The sequence below is a fragment of the Globicephala melas genome, chromosome 20, assembly GCF_963455315.2.
Source record: "Globicephala melas chromosome 20, mGloMel1.2, whole genome shotgun sequence".
Classification (NCBI taxonomy): domain Eukaryota; kingdom Metazoa; phylum Chordata; class Mammalia; order Artiodactyla; family Delphinidae; genus Globicephala; species Globicephala melas.
The window spans coordinates 47,464,610-47,486,102 of record NC_083333.1 but is presented as its reverse complement, the minus strand read 5'-3'; the positions used below and the strand labels follow the sequence as shown (position 1 = coordinate 47,486,102).

General features: G+C 41.2%; 1 protein-coding gene across 4 annotated transcripts in view; it reads left to right on the top strand.

The window, feature by feature from the left end:
* The window catches only part of AATF (apoptosis antagonizing transcription factor), a 99,420-nt gene that overhangs the window by 38,100 nt on the left and 39,827 nt on the right, over positions 1-21,493 (top strand). For all 4 annotated transcript variants that reach the window (XM_070044453.1, XM_030881881.3, XM_060290416.2 and 1 more), the window contains exons 6-8: positions 802-1,006; positions 1,547-1,711; positions 3,731-3,814. In XM_070044453.1, coding sequence (XP_069900554.1) covers positions 802-1,006; positions 1,547-1,711; positions 3,731-3,814 — 454 coding nt within the window. The remainder of the gene's footprint in view (positions 1-801; positions 1,007-1,546; positions 1,712-3,730; positions 3,815-21,493) is intronic.

Genomic DNA, 21,493 nt, shown 5'->3' with positions numbered 1-21,493 from the left:
TGCTTCTCTTCGTTTGGTTCAACCAATATTACTCAGCTTTCCTGAGTAGTTGGTTACAGGGAGACATAGTTCCCTTATTGATTTGGGGATTGAGGTCATAAAAGTATGATTATATGTTTAATTTTTAAAGACCCTCCTGTAGCAGTATAGGCCTGGTTCATGTGCATTTCTAATAATGTTTTTAACAACCTCATATATTTTTATAGTTGGCTTACTTTTTAAAAAATATTTTGAAACCATCTATTTTTATATTTATTTTAAAAGATACACGAGTTTTTGTTTGACCTCACGAACGTTTTCTTCCAACAGCAACAAAAAAGCCGTCCTCACGTCTCCCGTGCTATTTAAGATGCAGACAGCATAGGGAAAGCCCAAATACTCTTGACTGCATGTGGGCCTAGGCTTTTTTTGTTTTTGTTTTTTTAAAATTAATTAATTAATTTTATTTTTGGCTGCATTGGGCCTTCGTTGCGTGTGGGCTTTCTCTAGTTGCAGTTGCATGGGCTTCTCATTGCGGTGGCTTCTTGTTGCGGAGCGTGGGCTCTAGGTGCGTGGGCTTCAGTAGTTGTGGCACAAGGGCTCAGTAGTTGTGGCTCGTGGGCTCCAGACTGCAGGCTCAGTAGTTGTGGCGCACTGGCTTAGTTGCTCTGTGGGATCTTCCCAGTCCAGGGCTCGAACCCGTGTCCCCTGCATTGGCAGGCAGATTCTTAACCACTGCACTACCAGGGAAGTCCCACGCCTAAGTTTTTATTTAGGTAACGTTTATTTACATTGGACTCAGTGTTCTTACTGGTTTTCCAGTGAGGAGGAGATTTCCAGTGAAGATGAAGAGCTCGTAGAAGAGAAGCAGCAGCAGCAGAGGAGGGCCCCAGCAAAGAGGAAGCTGGAGACTGAGGACTACCCCAGCTTCATAGCGAAGCGCTTCGCCGACTTCACCGTCTACAGGAACCGTACGCTCCAGAAGTGGCATGATAAGACCAAGCTGGCTTCTGGAAAACTGGGGAAGGCAAGTGTGTGCACTCATGTGTGTAAGGCAGGTCATGGCAACCTGAAGCAGCTGTGAGAAATTGGAAGTACAGCTCCCTTATATGGATGATGCCTCAGTGTCATAGTAATCAGTCATTTCTGTAGAAAAATTTACTGAACCCTAACGCTAACCCTAACCCAAATCCATTGGGGTTTATACCATTCAGGCATGGGATTTCAACTTTATTAGAAAAAGTATTTTATTCTAGAAGTTGTGGTCTTGTAAGTGTTGGAAGTACAAATACTTTAAAGAAATGGACTTTAAGACAATTATTATTAAAGGAGCAGAGGTTAATCTCTGGGTATAGGAAACTAATATGACCTGCTTAGGGACTAATTTTTTTTTTTTTTTTTTTCTGAGAACAGTTAGAGCCATTCACAAATTCGGTCTTTAACAGAAAGTCCCTCCTGGAAGGAGGATTGTCTGTTTCTCTGCTGACACAGAAAAATAGGGAAACCAACGTAGCTGCCTTCAGCAGAGACTTTCCATGTTATCTGACACTGGTTAATGTTGTTGCAGGGTTTTGGTGCCTTTGAACGTTCAATCTTGACTCAGATTGATCATATTCTGATGGACAAAGAAAGATTACTTCGAAGGACACAGACCAAGCGCTCTATCTACCGAGTTCTTGGCAAACCTGAGCCGGCAGCCCAGCCTGTCCCAGAGAGTTTGCCAGGACAGCCGGTAAGAACTGTGATGCATGGTGATTATGGGAGCAGTTTCTAGGAGGCTAATTAACTGAAAAATCTTATCATCTCCTTGTAGGTATTCCTCTGGGCATAAGAAGTCAGTGAAAGAAAGGGAAAAAAGCACTATTTTCCTAGATTGTTGAGAAACTGAGGATATGTGGGAGGGGAAAGTTTTTTAAAAATGAAGCTATTATTGTGTGTAGCCTTCTCTTAATTTTGAGTTTGATCTGAGTCTGGTCATGGAAGCATTTATAATCCAATTTTTTTAAAAAAATAAATTTATATTTTTTTAAAATTTATTTTTGGCTGTGTTGGGTCTTTGTTGCTGTGCACGGGCTTTCTCTAGTTGTGGTGATCGGGGGCTACTCTTCGTTGCAGTGCGCGGGCTTCTCATTGCAGTGGCTTCTCTTGTTGCAGAGCACAGGCTCTAGGAATGTGGGCTTCAGTAGTCATGGCTCACGGGCTCTGGAGTGCAGGCTCACTAGTTGTGGCTCACGGGCTTAGTTGCTCCGCGGCATGTGGGATCTTCCCGGACCAGGGCTCGAACTCGTGTCCCCTGCGTTGGCAGGCGGATTCTTAACCACTGTGCCACCAGGGGAGCCCTGTAATCCAATTTTTTAAATTCAGTTTTAAAGTTTTTTCTTTAGAAATGCCAGTATCGAAGCAAGCGTGTACTTTAGGCTTTCCTTTGGATGTTTAGATGCTCCAGAAGAGGATCCAGAATTGAAATAGGCAGATTCTTCTGTCTAAAGGAAACTCTTTTATTTGTAGTAGGAATATATACTTAATATATTTTTTAAGTTCAGAAGAATTTAAAATGAAAAGTAAAATTCCCCCTAGTCTAAAAACTCCACTCCTCAGGTTTAACCAGTGTTCATAGTTGTAACACACTTTCAGGTGTTTTCTGTTTATATATATAAATACACACACACACACACACACGCATGCATATAACACGTACGCACTTACAAAAATATGGTTGTCTTTTTTTAACTAAATGGGTTGGATATATATATGTGTGTGTGTATAAATATATAAAATGTTATAAACTATATGTAAAATCTTACAACTTTCTAAATTATTCTAGATACTTTTCCATGTCATTACATGGAGATCTACCTCATTTTTCCTAATGGCTAGAGTATTCCATTGTATGGATGTGTACTATAATTTATTTGAACAGTGGATATTTATGTTGTCTCTAGTTTTAGAAACAGTGCTATAGGAAACATTCCTGAGCATTTTTATTTTTGTATTTGTGTGAACATATGGATAGACTTCTAGAAGTGGAAATGTTAAATCAAAGAGAATATGCATTTTAAATCCTGATAGATGTAAAATTGCCTCAAAAAGTCTGCATTAATTTCCAATCCTACCAGCTGTGTTTTCCTACTGAAGATTGCCAGTTCTAGAGGTGAAAAATGGTGTCTTCTCATTTTAATTTGCATGTATTTAATTAGAATTAGATTAAACATATTTTTATATAACTGTTGACTGCTTGTGTTTTTTTTCTGTCAGGTGCCTATTAATGTTTTGCCCATTTTTCAATTGCATTGTTTTTGTTCTTCAATTTTTTTAAATTAATTAATTTATTTATTTTTGGTTGCATTGGGTCTTCATTGCTGTGCGCAGGCTTTCTCTAGTTGTGGCGAGCGGGGACTACTCTTTGTTGTGGTGCGTGGGCTTCTCATTGCGGTGGCTTCTCTTGTTGTGGAGCACGGGCTCTAGGCACATGGGCTTCAGTAGTTGTGGCATGAGGGCTCAGTAGTTGTGGTGCACGGGCTTAGTTGCTCTGTGGCATGTGGGAGTTTCCCAGACCAGGGCTTGAACCCATGTCCCCTGCATTGGCAGGTGGATTCTTAACCACTGCACCACTAGGGAAGTCCTTGTTCTTTAATTTGAAGAGCTCTTTATATCTTAAGGAAAATAGTGCTTTGACTGTTATACACATTATTTATAGTAGCTGCATTACTTTGGTAACCTCATTGGGATTCACTCCTTCTCATTGATATAGGAGATCCTTCCTCAAGCCCCTGCCAGTGCCCACCTGAAGGACCTGGATGAAGAAATCTTTGATGATGATGACTTTTACCACCAGGTATGATTTTTACACTCTTTTCTTTTGTTATAAATCAGGCTTTAGCATTTTAAAACAGCTGATAGAATTCTCTGACCAAAAGGTAGCTTACTTTGGAAGGATAGAGTCAGATAGGGAGTTAGAACTCTAGTGTTCAGAATTGACTTACTGTGTAGTTCTGGATTTATTGCTTTACTTTTATATTTTTCCTTTTGAAATGAATATAGCTACAGCTATGTTGTTAGTTGATGCAGAGTGTGAATTATTTGTAAAACAGTTTCAACTTCTTTGCATCAGGTGGTTTATTCTCTCTCAGCAGCTTTTGATGATGTTAATGGAGGATTTTGTTTGGTTGGTTGGTTTCTTGTCCTATTACTATTAGATAAGGATATGGAGCTGAAGGGCTGGGATCCCAGAATTCTTGAACTGCACTTCTGGTTCTATTAACCTATTAAGTCTATTCTCTTAAAACTTCTGTGTATGTGTGCATGTTCACATCAGTTAAGTATTTATATTTATTGAGATTGTCTGCCACTGTTGATTATAATAATAGTGTAGTGCTTTGAAGACAGAAAGAATTGCTAGAGGTTGAAATCTAGTCCCGTTCTCAATATCTCTTCACAAACATTTCCCCCGTTCTTTCCCTGACGCTGTGATCTGCTGTCGTGCTGCTCTTTTTGATGATGGTGGTGACCGTTAAGGTAGACTAAACATCTGGGCTGTTCTAAAGAACTAAAATAATTTCCTGTAATCCTGGGTCTCTTGTTAAGTCATACTTCTTAATGAAATGTGCTTCAGGATGTACCCTCTCTAGCTCTGGAGAGTTGAGGATGCTGCTCAGCAGTGATAAACCAGTTTTGATTGAGCCATTATTTTATCAAGGTGAATTTTTTTTTCCTCTGCTGAATTTTTAGTGTTAACTTTTGCCGAAGAATTTACAGGTGCTTGTTGGAGGTTTAGCTATGATGACAGTACTGTGTAGTATATGGAATACGAAGGAAGGAACTTAGGAAAATTACCCTGTGAAGCAAGTAGGACAAGTGATTCTATATTGGGGATGCCTCTGGTTTTGCCCTTAAAAAAAAAAAGAGAGACTTTTTATTAATCTTGCTATTCACTCTGTGATGTTCAATAAAATTATTGCTGTAAGTCTCAAAAGTAATGATGAGAGGGTATAGGAAAGAGGATTGATGTGGCCCCAGGTGTTCCTAGTCAGAGGTCCTGATTCTTTTTTCCTTTTCTTCTCTTATTATATCCATTTGTCAGAAGAGTAGGGGATTCTGTTTTGTTCTAGAGTGTTTTAAGGAAGTACCTGATATGGGATATTAATGCTGTATAATTGTGGGAGATCATGGGAGACAATCAAAAATATTCCAGTCTTCATTAATTGAAGTGTACGTTGTTCAATGGGAAGTACATCATAAATTAAATAGGCTTAATAAAATAAACTGAAATTACTGGGGGGGGAAGTTGCTTCTACTGGCAATCCTTAGTCTGAAAGATATATATATTTACATATATATATATTTTAGGCCTGGAGGTCTGCTGAAAAAGAAATAGCATTACTTGATTGGCCCTTCATCCCAATTAATAATTTTAACTTTGATAAATTCTGATTTCAGTTATGACTAGTCACATCGTAGCTTTTACCCTTGCTGGTTAATTGGGGTGCTGGGGTTAATCTAAATTAAAACTTAAACTAATAGAGGTCAGCAAGGCAGCTGAAACACCTGAGTGAAACAAATGGGGCTGCCAGGTGCAACTTTATCTTGGCTGTTTCCCAAGAGGGAGGTGGCAGCAAATTGGAGTTGTTTCAGCCTTCTGTAAAGGTGAATGATGGGTGACACTTGTTAATGTACAGCATCTCCGGAAGCATTCCAGATTGCTTTGCTGCCGCACCAACTGCTGCCATCCATGCACAGTCAGTAGGAACTGGACCAGTTGCCAACATCTGGCAGCACAGCAAGGAATGGGTGCAAGTCTCGAAACCCTGCAGATTCTAAATATGGTGCTTAGAAGTGTGCAGGCTTTAATCACTTACCACTCTCTGGCAGCAGGCTACGACAGCTTATCCTAGCCTCGTACATCACATCCCGACATCTGCTGAGCCTCAAGGCAGCTGCACATTCATTTTCTTTTCTTGCCTTTTCTCTTTGCCTCCTATTCCTCTTCTTCCCACTACCATCCCCCCTGCCCCGACCCTGCCTTCCTCCCTTCAGTTTTTCTCCTCCTCCCCAGTATGCTTCTTGGGAGAGATGATCTGTAAAGATTACTGCTTCATTGTGTGCAAGTAATTGTGGTGATGCCAGGCCCTTGACAGACACAACGTAGCACCTGTTCTGCTGACCTGGTTAATTTCTTCTGTTGAGTGGGATTTGCCAGAGATTGGAGCTGAAGCCAGTTCAATGATAAGGCTGAAGAAAATGGCTGTATGTTTTCTGTCACCTCCCAATTAAATTGGCTTCATAAAATGCTTTCCTTTATTTGTCAGGGTAGTAAGCCTGAGCTAAGTGTTGCATTCAGAAGTGGTACAATGTATTACAATGGGCCTGTGAGTTTTCATTTGTGTTTTTTATGTGGTCATAGGGAAGAGCTGGGTGGTGAATATAATACATCTGCCTTTTTTTTTTTTTTTTGAAACCATACTTGAAGCCAGACTCTTTGGGTCCATGTTTTGTAAGGAAGAGATTATAGCCACATTGAATTTTAATGTTTCATTGTAAGGGTTTAAAGGCTTACTTGGTTAATTCAGGTGTCACAAGGCTTTGTAAATGCCCTCACCATTGAGAATGGTATTCAGGGTCAGAACACCCAACACGAACACACTCTCTTTGTTTCACAGTGGGCCTTAAGTTACTACAACTTAAAAAATATGTCTGCATTATTTAATAAAGGTACATGTATATGTGTATGTGTGTGTAAGCATATACATAGAGAGAGAGGGGGCACTGAGGAGTATCAGATATTGTAAGTAATCATACCGCTTTTGAGCTGAAAAGAACCACACAAGAACCTGAGTCCCTGAGACATTAAGTAACTTCCTGCAAGTCATATAGTAAATGGCAGCACTAGTACTTGACCTCAAGACTGCTTAGGCCAAGTCCTGTTCTTCACATACCTTTATTTCTTAAACGTTTCATTCGTGAGCCATAAAAGACTTCACTATAGTATTACAGTTTTCAGTTCGTAAATAACTAAGCTTCATTTTCTTAGAACTAGAAGAAATATTATGTGTGTTAGAAAGTAATTTTTTTCCCTTTGAAGGCAAATGATTTATTAAACTCCTGGTTTCTTAACAATTCTAATGAAAAAATTAGCCTTCTAGTTGTGTTACTGGTTTGTTTGGAAACTGGAGTTGTTGAAAGCTCGAAGTGTGCCCAGCGGTGAGGGTTTCAGGAGGGAAACTTCACTGGCTGCAAACGTTGCCAAGTCTCACCCCCTGATGGAATCAGTTTGCATCTGGCTTAGCTCTTGTCAGAGCTCATCCCTGAAGATGATTTCACAAAATATGAAGGTTGCAAATGACCATGAAGGATGAGCCATTCAGAAATGTTTTCAGTATCTATTTTTCATTTTCACAATCCCATTTGCTACTTTTTTAACATTAAGTGCTTTTTTCTTTTGCGGTACGCGGGCCTCTCACTGTTGTGGCCTCTCCCGTTGCGGAGCACAGGCTCCAGATGCGCAGGCTCAGCGGCCATGGCTCACGGGCCCAGCTGCTCCGCGGCATGTGGGATCTTCCCGGACCCGGGGCACAAACCCATGTCCCCTGCATTGGCAGGCAGACTCTCAACCACTGTGCCACCAGGGAAGCCCACATTAAGTGCTTTTAAGATGTGTTGTCTATATCTCCATTTAAAGTTTTTGTTTGTTTTGATTTGCTTTTTTTAAACCATCCATTGATTTTGACTTGATAGGCCTGAGTTCTTAAAGGATCGAGGAAGGACTAACGTTTACTGAACACTAGTTATGTGCCAGCTTCTGGACTGAGTAGACAGGTACTTGACTCACGTCTTTATTTAATCCTCCCAAGATCTCCATGTTGAGGTATGACTGCACTTAGCAATATTCTGTGCAGTAAAGTGCCCGGTTTTATTCTTTTCATAGCCAAGACCTCAAACTAGTTTCTTGTTACCTCGTGAGGTATTTTGTTCTGAAAGGACTAATTGAGCTTAGATATTGACAGATTGATTCCTGGATTTCTGAGGGTTCATTAGGATTTTGTATGTTGCTTCTAGCTCTGTTTAGTTTTGATCTGGTTTGTCCTGTCACTTTGAATTTAACCAGGAGCGTCTGGAGAAAGGCATAATAGGTTCTGTTCTTTAGATGGCCACTTTGATGGGTTAAATCTCTCCTTTCATTTGCCATCAGGACATGTCTGTAACTGACCCTGCCACACGCTGGACTTTTGTGTCCAAGACATTTGATAATGCCATAAACAAGTAATTACTAATTCAGTGAACTATTAAAAGTCAATAATGTTAAGAAATAGAGAAGAGGCAAGCTTTCTGACAAGCTGGTTTACTTTAATTAAATTGGTGAGTGATTAATATGGACGGCTGATGTCGTGGCTTTAATAGTATGCATTTAGGTCGTAGTGTGAATAAGGGATGTGTGAAGCCATTCCTACGGTTAAGGCAATACTGTGTTCTTGTTGGCATGTATCTTTCCAGTGGTTCAATTGATGGCTAAGAGTATGCTTTAAAGTTTGATTTAAACCTCCTACTTTTAATTTGTTGTTGGAAAACAGATTCCTTCTGTTCAGAGCAGTATTTCATTTTTAGGTTGATTTTGAAATGTTGCTGTTATTTGAGATGTGGATGATGTTTCTGAAAATTTTGATAACATTTATTACATATAGACCTTTATGGTGACTTTAGAGAGGACGTGAATGTGAAGTACACAAATTTGAAGATTGAAGTTACAGTTAAAGTTATAGGAGAGAGGGACTTCCCTGGTGGCGCAGTGTTTAAGAATCCTCCTGCCAATGCAGGGGACACAGGTTCGATCCCTGGTCCAGGAAGATCCCACATGCCGCAGAGCAACTAAGCCCGTGCGCCACAACTACTGAGCCTGCGCGCCTAGAGCCCACGAGCCACAACTACTGAAGGCCGCACATCTAGAGCCCATGCTCCGCAACAAGAGAAGCCATAACAATGAGAAGCCTGTGCACCACAATGAAGAGTAGCCCCCGCTCGCTGCAACTAGAGAAAGCCCGCGTGCAGCAACAAAGACCCAATGCAGCCAAAAAAAAAAAAAAAAGTTACAGAAGAGAGTTAATCAGTTAGATTTCTTAAGACATAATAAAGGTGTTAAACTCCAAACCAATATCAATGTCCAATTAAACCTCAGTTTTAATAATTACAAGATTATTTTTGACCATGTGTAAGAATTTTATTTGAGATGCATTCTAGTTCCTGTGCTGCTGTTGTTGATCTGTCAATGTTTAGACCCAATACAGCATCAGCATTGGCATTGGATGGCATTGGATTGTCAGCGTGGGCTCACTGTTGTGCAGGCTGCACAGAACAGGAGCCCAAAAGTCACATTTTAAATGCAAAGTCGAGAAATTTCATCACACGGCAGCGTCAGGGGAAGGCACACACGACTGGCCCTGATTTCTTTCAGTTTCCTTGCTTTAAAAAACACCAGAGCCTGACTTCAGTACTACTGCTTCATTTAGACAAAGGTAAAAAAACCTCAGAACAAAGCCTAAAATAGTTCATTTGATGGAGCCAGCTAGGAAAGAGATAAGAATTGGCTTAGAACTCTCGAAGAAACTTTTCGAACACAAGGGGTACCTTGGCAGTTTACTAGGCAAATATGTGGCCAGAATTGCCTTTGCTGTACTACTAATAAGCCCAATATCAGCTGGCTGGGTGTAAATTAAACACAGCACTCTAGCAGCATTTTAGTAGACCCAAGTAAAGAATTTAGCACTTTAGAAATGGGGAACACTACGTGTTTACTAAAGTGGGCATGAAGTCTCCTTGTGAAATTATATTCAATGTATAGCTCCTTTAAAGTAAATTATATGGACCATGACTTAGCATAGAAAGGGGAAGTTAATAAGCATCTTAAAATATGTATGTGTATTGTAGATCTAGAATAGGACCTAGTTGCTGTAAAGTTAGATAGCGTCTTTGAAAATCATCAATGCCAAACTGACTTTTTACCAACTAGGGCCTAGAGGAAGTAAGTGACTAGGATACGATCACCTCATTTAGGACATTGAAACCCATGTGCTCTTGTTCCCAGTTTGATTTTCTTTCTAGCGTATTTTGCCGCCTTTTGATCTGACACACTTAAAAATCCACTTGAGCGTTTCCTTTTCAGATTTGTATCTGTTTAGGAAATTGGAGATCCAGTGTATCTGTTTGCATTCTGACAGTTCACATGTTACCACTTTTGTGCAATTATGAACTTCATTCACTTAACAACTGCTGTACCAGATGCTAGGTTTACAAAGACTAATAAGAGAAAACCCCTGCCCAAGGAATTTGTGTCATCTAACAAGAGCAAGATTCTCCTCAATTTTGTATAGTCACACAGCTCCTCTTGAAAAGTATGACTTTGGTAAAATTTAAGTGGAGAAAATAAATGGTGCAAGAGAGCAATCAGGTCCTTGATATAAAAACGTACATGTAGTTGCCTAGTGTTGTCTTATCACAAATGTGCCTCAGACATTCGTTAGCACACAGGTTTTTCCCTCAACAGACACATGATCTAATTCCTAAAGTCATGTCTCAATAACCTGTAAAAGACTCTAAGAGATGCTGTTAGATATAAACTCTGGATAATAGTATAAATTCACTATTTTCCAGGCATATAGTCATTGTTAGAAGCCAGTATTGAGATGCAGGTATCCACTGAAACCTATTTCAGATTAGAAGAGCATTCAGGGGACTTCCCTGGAGGTCCAGTGGGTTAGACTCCGTGCTTCCAATGCAGGGGGCCCGGGTTCGATCCCTGGTCGGCAAACTAGATCCCGCAGGCCGCAACTAAGCAGTCCGCACACCGCAACTGAGGCCTGGCACAGCCAAAATAAATAAATAAATATTAAAAGAAGAAGAAGAGCATTCAGGGAGACACTGCTTTGGGAAAGATCCCTGGTCTTCTCCTTACTTGCTGCAAGTAATAATAAATCCTTCCTTCTTCCCCCCCAAAAAAAGAAAAAAAAAAAAAAAAGAGCATATTCAGGTTGGTGATGGGTATTTGAGGGTTCATTTTGCTGTAGCCAACTTTTGTGTAGTTTTGAAGTTTTCTGTAATAAAAAGTTAAGGAGAAGAAAAGCCTTCAGATTTCTTTCTTCCATTAATTGATTCAGCAAATATGTGAGTACCTACTGTATATTTATTGAGTAACTGTTGTTCTAGGCTGTGCTGCCTAATGCAGTAGCCACTAGCCACGTGTAGCTACTTAAATTGTAGTTAATTAATTAAAGTAAAGTTGAAAATGCAGTTTGTCAGTCATGCTAGCCACATTTCAAGTGCTGCAGCCACATGTGCTAGTGGCTACTTCAGTGGACAGTGCAAACACTGAGCATTCCCAGCGTCACAGGAAGGTCTCTTGGAGCTCTTTTAGGGGCTGGAAAAAAGCCAAGTCCTGCCCTCATGAGCATTCATTCTAGCTTAGAGACAGGATGATAGTGTGACCCTGCAGTGGAAAACGATGAAAGAAGGGGGTCTAGGGTGGGGATGGGATGGTTACTGTTTTCACATAGGGTGGTCCGGGGGTAAGGTGATATTTGAGCAGAGCCGGGAGGGCAGCGAGCAACAGAACCATGTAGGTATGGGGGGAAGAGCGTTGGGGACAAAGGGAATGGCAAGTGCCAAGTCTCTGAGACATTGCAGAGGCTAGCATGTTCCAGGAAAATCGGGGAGGCCAGTGCCACTGGGGTGAGTAGGTAAGAAAGAGTGGGATAGGAGAGGAAGTCAGAGAGGTAATGGGAGGCCAGGTTCTGAAGGACCTCGTAGGCCACTGTAAGGCATTGGCTTTCACTGTGATTGAGATGGGAAGCCACTAGAGGGTTTTGAACAGAGGAGTGACAAGATTGGACTAATATTTTTAAAGAATCACTCTGAGGACTGTGTTGAGAATAAACTCTAAGGAGGCAGGGTGGCAAACAGGAAATAGGAGACCCTCATGATAGTCTGGGTAAGGGATGGTGGTAGCTGGAACTAGGATGCTTTGGAGGGACTGCTGAGAAGTGGTTGGACTCTGAATTTATGCTGAAAGTTGAACTGACAGGATTGGTTGATGGATTGTGTGTGGAGTGTGGAAAGAGGTGTCCAGGACTTTAAGGTTTTTGGTTTGAGCAATTGGATGGATGAAGTTGCTGTTTACTGAGATGGGGAAAAACAGTGAGAGAAGCTAGTTTGGAGGAGAAATCTGGAACTCAGCTTTGGTTATACTAGGTTTTTTTCCCCCCATGGACTGTGTTGTCTTTAATTATTTATTTATTTTTGGTTTTTTTGTTTGTTTGTTTTTGTTTTTGTTTTTTGCCGTACGCGGGCCTCTCACTGTTGTGGCCTCTCCCGCTGCGGAGCACAGGCTCTGGAGGCGCAGACTCAGCGGCCATGGCTCACGGGCCCAGTCGCTCCGCGGCATGTGGGATCTTCCCGGACCGGGGCACGAACTCGTGTCCCCTGCATCGGCAGGCAGACTCTCAACCACTGCGCCACCAGGGAAGCCCCATGCATAAATATATTAATGTGTTTGACTTCGGGTTGCTGCCCCAGGCTTCACTGGGACGTTTATGGTATATACACTGTATCACCTTCCCCCAAATCGAAAAAGTTCTGGATTCCAAGACACGTCAATCCTCAAGGGATTGCGAATCTGTATGACAAAGGGACAGCATGCAGGGGAGTCAAGGATGTTGACCAGGAGTGACTATTCTGATGGACTGTGGAATCACGTGCACCTGAGTAAGGAGAGAAGGGAGCATGTGAGGAGAGGAGGAGGCATGTGAAAAGGTGGCAGGATCAATGGGTTATCGATCCTGGTGGGGCTGAAGAATTATTGGAGTCTGAATCCCGGAAAGAGAGGTTGAGGTTTGTTTCAGCTGGGCTTTTAATCCTTAAAGGGCATAATTACAGAATACAAGTTAGTACTGCCCTTTTGGTTTCTTACTTGTGAATCCTTTTTAGTAAGATCTTCTCTAGTTCTGAATGACTCCCTCTTTATTCTTTCGGTACAAACGATATATTGTTTGTATTCTTTCATTAAAACAATCATTGCCAAAGAATGTCCAGAAATAGTGATTGAGCTGGTGTCCCAAAGGATATATAAGCCCTCTCCTCACCTTTTTTATAGATAGAATAAATATATATATATACACACACCAGGACATCTGCCTGGTGACCAAGGGACAGAATACTGGAAATGGGGGCTGTTGGAAGTTCTAAACAATAGCACTCCTGGCACATTGTTACTTTTGGTATAGATTAGGAAGAGTGGCTTAATGCAGTCACTTAGTCCTTGTACATTCTTTCTATGTGTAGGAAAAAGAAAGGAAAAGCAAATTGGCAAAAAGAAGTTCTTTAGCAGTCGAATTGCCTAATTCTCACTCTGTCTTCACACATTAGAGCCTAATACTGATAGTGATTTACTTACACTTCTAGTTAATAATTAGACATTGGAAGACACTACATATCACACCTAATGGAACGTATGGGGTCTGATGAGAAAGTTTTCTGTTTCGACTAATACATTTTAACCCAAATGGCCAAGCCAAGTGAAATATCATGGCCTTTGAAATATCTTAGAACTGTGCTGAGAAAACAGTGTGACTTTATTCAGTGGATGGATTTATCATCCCTTCCAAATCACAGGCCTTAGCTCCAGCTCTGGAGTGGAGGCACGAGGCAACACTGAATCAGAAAGTGGAAAAACTAATCAAATCCTTAGAGACCAAGGACAGTGAGGCGGAGTTAGGCTGACTTTTTCAGTGGTAGCCTCTAGCTGTACATTTTCTGATTTTAGTAAGCAAAGGTGGGTTATCTATAACTTCAGTAGTAAGGTGCACTTGGGTTTTATTCATACACCCTGATTTCCCTCCATTCTTCCCTGTGTTATTATTCTGGTAAATATTGTACTTGCCACTGCAGAAGTTGGGTGCTTTTCATCTTTGATCACAATATCTAGAACTCAACTCTTTCCTTTTAGAAATATCATTGAATAGTCACTGTGTACAAGGCTGTGCACGGAGTTCTGTGGGAGGAGAGAATTTGAGTGAGAGCGTACCCTGCTTACAAGACACTTACAACCAAGCAAGGGAGACGACATGAACATAGACAACCAGAGTGCTTGGCCAGGGAGTGATAAAGAATTCAGGAGAGGGAGAGATTAATAACCGTCTGGGAGAATTAGAGAAGGCTGCCGGGAGGAGATGGCGTTTGATCCAGGCCCTTGCAAAAGGATAGAGAGGGTGATCTGGAGGGTGAGGTTGAGGGGCAGGCTGAGGAGGAGGGGATTGTGGGAGCAGGGGTGGGGGTGTGGTCACAGGTCATGGAAAGGGAAGAGCAGTTAGTTGTCCTAATAGAATAAATGATAAGGGAGAGCATCGCTTTTGCCCCAATTTAGCATGGCCTAGTTTGGGAAAGCTCTGCAAGTAATAGCCTACTTTGCAAGTATTGACTCACTATTTTTTGTGAATCTTCTGTGCTTTTTACATTTTCTTCCTTCCACTCTGCTTTTCCTTCATTTCATATCTTATTTGTTATCCACTGTTGACAACCAGTAGAAAGAAACATTGAATTACTGTACTTGTTCATTGTTGTTGTTAGCAGCTGTCGTGATTCAGCTCTGGAAGGTGTTGAATTTTTTTGTCCCAAATTGCATTTTGTGATTATCTGATGAGTATTGTTATCTGATGTTGACAGTATTTCTCTTTATTGAAATACTTACATTTTGCTAAGGGCTTTACTTTTATCATCTTTTAAAATCACAAATCAACTTTGTTGAGGTACAGTTATTATGAGGAAACTGAGTGTCACTCAGAGAGGTCATATAACTTGTCCCAAACTACGCAGCTAGTAACGGGCATAGCTGGAATTCGGAACCCAGATGTGTCAGACTCCAAAGCCCTGGCGTTTTACGGACTCATTGGCAAATGTTTACAGTTACATTGAACCATGGGGCGCACTCACTCACGGAATTGAAAGCTCATATCCGGAAGCATGAGATCTTAGAAAATGGGAGATGGAAACCTGCAACTGAGATTTGACAAACCTATTTCACAGATAAAAGATATTTAAATAGAAAACACTATACTGAAATTAATTCAGATCTTTATTATAAAGATGTCAAGACACCTTTCTTGTAGTAAAAAACCAACTTGAAGATACTACAGGAAGGGGTCAGGGTGTGGGGGAGTGGTTAGAGGAAGCACAAAAGATCTGTTTCCTCTCTTCTCTTCCCGAGAAGAACCAAGTTTTTCCTTTGGGAAATGAGACCCAAGAGGGAGGCTAGATCTACATCATTTTAACAGTAAAATAATGAGAGGTGTTGAAGATCTTTCCATTCATTTGGATTAAATAGTTTTTTGTTTTTGTTAATTCAGGTACTCTTGGGATGGTTAAAAAAAGGGTAATTCCTACCCACTTAAACCACCCAGTTCTCTAGGCCCTGTGTGAGTTGTGAGAGAAGGAGAATATTGTTTCAGGAGGAGGAGGTGCTGGTAATCGGTAGTGATAAAAACAAGGAGTTTCCTCAGTTGCTTGGGTAGGTAGTGGTGCTCTGGATTAGAGGCAGGGTATTTCTTTTGTTTAAAAACAAAAGGAGTGTGTGTGTGTGTGTGTGTGTGTGTGGTAAATAAACAAAAATTTGGTATTTTCTGCCAGAAGCAATTTTCCCCCTCTGTGTGTATGTATATTTATTGAGCTCCTTCTATGGCCAGTGGACAGGATAGAGTGGTGAGCAGTCAGATACATTCTCTGCTCTGTGAGGTAGACAGTCGGCCAGTGGAGGAAATAGACAATAGGCACGTAATCCGCTAGTAAAATGTAAATTAAGTACAGCAAGAGCATCATGTGAATGTGTATAGAGGGGTGCAGTTAAGATAGGCTTTCCTGAGGAAAAGGTGGTTGAGCTGAGAATTAGCGAATGAGGAGAGAAGGTGGGATGTAAGCCGGTTAATGGCTAGGGAAGCATGTTCCAAGCAGTTGCAGGTCCAAAAAAGGGCTGCATGGTGGGAGCAAGCCTGGGAGCGTTTCAGGTACAAAAGGAGTGCTGGTGGGACTGGAGCACCGAGGTGGAAGCTTAGGCTGGAGAGGTAGGTAAAGGGGCCTTTAGGCTGCAATAAGAATTGTATACTCTGGCGTACGTGCATTTTGAAAACATTACTCTGACTGTACAGAGCAGAACAAAATGAAGGAGGGGCAGGTGCAGATGCCAGGAGCCCGCTACACTAACTCAGGTGAGAGCGTGTCTGTTTCATTCTTCATTGCTTCCCCAGTGTGCTAAATGTTTATGGAGTGAATGAAGATGATAACAGCCTATACTAGGGTACAGGCAATGGAGACAGAGAAAAATAGACAGGTTCATGAATTGGTGGATCACATATATAAATCTCGGAGATAGATTAGATATTGAGTGTAAGGGAAAAGGAATTCCAGGGATAACTCTTAGGTCATTGAAGCCTTGAAAATAGAATGAAATTCTTGGCGGGGAGCATATGGAGTGAGAAGAAAAGAAAGCTTGGGACTTCCCTGGTGGCGCAGTGGTTAGGAATCCACCTGCCAATGCAGGGGACACAGGTTCAAGCCCTGGTCCGGGAGGATCCCACATGCTGCGGAGCAACGGAGCCTGTGAGCCACAACTACTGAGCCTGCGTGCGACAGCTACTGAAGCCTAGCCTGTGCTCCACAACAAGAGAGGCCACCGCAATGAGAAGCCCGCGTACCACAATGAAGAGTAGGCCCTGGTCACTGCAACCAGAGAAAGCCTGCGCAGAGCAACGAAGACCCAGCACGGCCAAAAATAAATAAGTAAATTAGTTAATTAAAAAAAGAAAGAAAGCTTGGAACTGAGTCTTGAGGGATGTTAGCATTTAATGTTTGGGTAGAGGAGCTGGCTGAATATGGTGTAAAACGAAGGAGGTGCCTCAAAGATGCCAAGAAAAGGGTGTTTCAGGAAGGTGAGAATGTCCAGCGTCACTTGCTGCTTCAAGAAGTCTAGAAGGTTGAGTCGTGACAGATGTTCATTAGACACGGGCATCTTGAGACCTGGGCCTGAGGTGTTTCAGTAGAATAATGGAGCCAGAACTGTTGGGTGGTGCAGAGTTGGTTGAGCAGTGAGTGGGCAATGTGCAAAGGGGACAGAGAAAAAATAGTTACCTACGGACAGTGGGTCACCTTGTGGCGATTTTATACTATAGGTGTGGACAATATAGTATATGTGGATTTATCTTTTGTATGCTTCAAATATAGTATGAAAATTGCAAATGACTCCTTTTGGGTATAATTTGAAAGACTGGAGATCTGAGAACTAAAAAAAAAACGGGTAGTAAAGCAGGAGTTAGAGCAGAAATATTTCTTCACTAAGAATTCTTGTGGGAGCTAGAGAGGAAGCTGAGGGGAGAGTAAACCCAAGCCTTATGAAGCCACTTTTTATATCTATCATTAAGGGAGGGGCTGAAACACATGTAAGAGGGGTTGACTGCCCTTCTTTCATGTGCTCTCTATGTATTGGGGAGGGAGTTTGAAAAATCCTGACTCGACGAGGCTAAGTAAGTTACATACAGGGTTGCCCCAAGCTTTTTTCCATCCCAAGCATCTGTGGCTATGAACCATGGAAACCTGAGAGGTAGGAGTCAGTAACTGTGTTACAAATTCAGAAAGCCAGGGAATATGAGGCTATAAAACCAAATGCTTTAAAAATTACTTGGATTTTTGATAAGGGTGCCAAAACAATTCAATGGGGAAAAGAATAGTCTTTGAAGGGACTTCCCTGGTGGCGCAGTAGTTAAGAATCCGCCTGCCAATGCAGGGGACATGGGTTCCATCCCTGATCTGGGCAGATCCCACGTGCTGCGGAGCAGCTAAGCCCGTGCGCCACAGCTCCTGAGCCTGCGCTCTAGAGCCCGTGCTCCGCAACAAGAGAAGCCACTGCAATGAGAAGCCCACGCACCACAACGAAGAGTAGCCCCCGCTTGCCGCAACTAGAGAAAGCCCATGCACAGCGATGAAGACCCAACGCAGACAAAAAGAAAGCACAAAAAACAATGTATTCAAATAAAAGTAAATCTATAAAAAAAATAAAGCTGTTTAAAAAAAAAAAAGAATAGTCTTTGAACAAGTGGTGCATTTTGGATATCCACATGCAATAGAATGAAGTCAGACCCCAACCTCATACCACACGTAAAAGTTAACTCAAACTGTACCCTAGATCTAAATATAAGAACTAAAATTATAAAGCTCTTAGAAGAAAACATGGGAGTAAATCTTCATGACCTTGGGTTAGGCAGTGGCTTCTTAGATACAATACCAAATACACCAATGACAAAAGAAAAAATTGGACCACATCAAAGTTAAAAACTTCGATGACAGTCCACAGAATGGGCGTTAATAAGGGACTGGTATCCAGAGTATATAAAGAACTCTTAAAACTCAATCATAAAAAGACAACCTAATTAAAGAATGGGCAAAGCATCTGAATAGACATTTCTCCAAAGAAGATATGCAAATGGCCAGTAAACACAGAACGATGATTAACTTCATTTGCCATCAGGGAAATGCAAATCAAAACCACAATGAGATAATACTTTACACCCACTAGGGTGGCTATAATGAAAAAGGCAGGTAATAGCAAGTGCTGGCAAGGATGTGGAGAAGTTGGACCCCTCGTATGCTGGTAGTGGGAAGGTAAAGTGATGCAGCATTTTTGGAAGACTGTCTGGCAGTTCCTCAAAATGTTAAACGTAGAGTTAACTGCATGAGCTAGCAATTCTCCTCTTAAGTATAAACCCAAGAGAGATGGAAGCATATGTCCGCGCAAAGAGTAGTACGTGAATGTTCATAGCAGCATTATTCATAATAGCCATAAAGTGGAAGTAACCCAAGTGTCCCTCAATGGTGAATGGCTAAACATAATGTGGTATATACATACAAAGGAATATTTTTTTATTCACATCATACAAAAATACTCTGATCAATTTTATTACAAACATGAAATTTTAAAGAATTTTTATTGGGGTATAGTTGATTTACAATGTTGTATTAGTTTCAGCAGAGTGATTCAGTCATACATATACATCTATCCACTCTTTTTTTAGATTCTTTTCCCATATAGGCCATTACAGAGTATTGAGTAGAGTTCCCTGTGCTATACAGTTGGTCCTTATTAGTTATCTGCTTTATATATAGTAGTGCGTATGTGTCATTCCCAGTCTCCCAGTTTATCCCCCACCCCCCGCTTATCGTGACCGTAAGCTTGTTTTCTGCATCTGTGGCTCCATGCAGCGATGGACGATGCCACAGCATACACGAAGGAATGTTACTCAGCCATAAAAAGGAAGGAAGTACCAACATATGCTACAATGTGAATAAAGCTTGAAAATCTGTTAAGTGAAATAAGCCAGTCATAAAAGGCCATATATTATATGATCCTCTTTATATGAGATGTCCAGAATGGGCATGTCTATAAAGACAGAAGGATTAGTGGTTGCTTAGGGCTACTGGGGGTATGTGGCTGGTGGATACTGGGGATGACAGCTAGTATGGGGTTTCTTTTAGGTGGGATGAAAGTGTTCTAAAATTAAATATGATTGCACAGTTCTGAATTTACTAGAAAGTGCTGAATTATATACACTCTGGGTGAATTGTATGGTAAGTGAATTATAGCTCAATAAAGTTATAAACAGTTGTTTGGCATTATCTGCAGCAAATCAAAATAAATGTTATTTGTATTATTTCTAGTACGTTTTCATGTTTTATTTTACGGAACAGAAAAATATTCGTAAGAGATTTTTTAAAAAAATAAATTTATTTGTTTATTTTTTGGCTGTGTTGAGTCTTTGTTGCTGCACGTGGGCTTTCTCTAGCTGTGGTGAGCAGGGGCTACTCTTCATTGCGGTGCACGGGCTTCTCATTGCGGCGGCTTTTCTTGTTGCGGAGCACGGGCTCTAGGCGTGCAGGCTTCAGTAGTTGTGGCACATGGGCTCAGTCGTTGTGGCTCGCGGGCTCTAGAGCACAGGCTCAGTAGTTGTGGCGCATGGGCTTAGTTGCTCCGCGGCATGTGGGATCTTCCCGGACCAGGGCTTGAACCCGTGTCCCCTGCACTGGCAGGCGGACTCTTAACCACTGCGCCACCAGGGAAGTCCTACTTGCATGGTTTTTTTTTTTTTTTTTTTTTGCATGGTTTTAAATAACGTGTTTATATGACTGTTGATTTATTGATGTCCATCATTTTTGAAATCCTCTCTTGATTTCCCATTGTGGTAGTGAGGCCCTGCTCCCTCCTCACTTCCAATACTTCAGTTCTCCATTCTTCTCTTGTACTTATTGTCGCAGTTTTGTGAAAACAATTGTTTCCAATATATGATTAAATAAATGTTCACAAGTGATGTACTGTGATTACATTTCCTTACAAATTTGTTTTTTCCTAGAGCGAATAATACCCGCTTTTAAAAGATGTACTTAACCTATCATTTTCCCCCTTTCTCCTGGAGCGCTTGCTCCTGGAGCTCCCTGGACTCTTCCTTTCTGGAACAGGCTCTCTGGGGCTGTGCCATCTGTAGTCCTGGGACTTGCCTCACTTCTTTCCTGAGGTAGACCTGTTTTCTAACATCTCCTGTCTTCGTCCTTCTTGCCGTGTGCTCTCATTTTACTGAGGCACATCTTCCTGTGAAAGAGCGTGTGGAAAGTAAATTGTTGAGTCCTTGCCTATGTGAAATGCTTTATGTAACTCTCATACTTGGTTAATATTTTGGCTGTGTATGGAACTTGAGGTTGAAAGTTATTTTCCTCAGAATTTTGAAGGCCTTGCTCTGCTGTCCTCTGGCATCTGTTATTGCTATTGAGATGTCTAATCCCATTTAGATTTACAGTCCTTAATATTTAGGGTGACTGTATAATTCATTGTCAAAACTAGAACCCTTGAGGTGCTAACCTGAAAGAATAGCAGGACAGCAGGCATTAACCAGGACTCTCTGGGGTAGCTGGGGCCATGTGGTCACCCTCTTTACATGTGACCTATTTTTCCTCTAACCATTTAGGATCTTCTCTTTGCTTCTGGAGTTCCCCATTTCATGATGATGTATCTTACAAAAGGTCCTTTTTCATTGCACTAGGTTGCACTAGGTTGTGGTGGGTTCATTCTTGTCCTTCGATTTGGGGAAGTTTTTAAAATTATTTCATTAATAATTTTCTCCCAGCCTTTGTTAGGCAGGTGTTTGACATTCTGGATTATCCTCTAAGTTTCTTTCTTTTCTCACAAATAATCAAGGGGATATCATCTTTGGGCCTTCTTGTTTTATATCTAAGAGATTTTTGTACATTTATCTTCCAGTTATTCTATTGAAATTTTTAAACATTTCTGTTTTGCGTTTAATTTCTTGTTTTACTCTTTTCTCATAGCATCCCGTTCTTGTGGAAATGTGTCTTCTCTCACTTCTCTGAGGTCATCCATCGTGAGTTCTTTTCTCTTTCTTTTCTTTTTCTTTCTTCTTTTTTTTTGTGTGCGTTTGTTTCGTTTGTT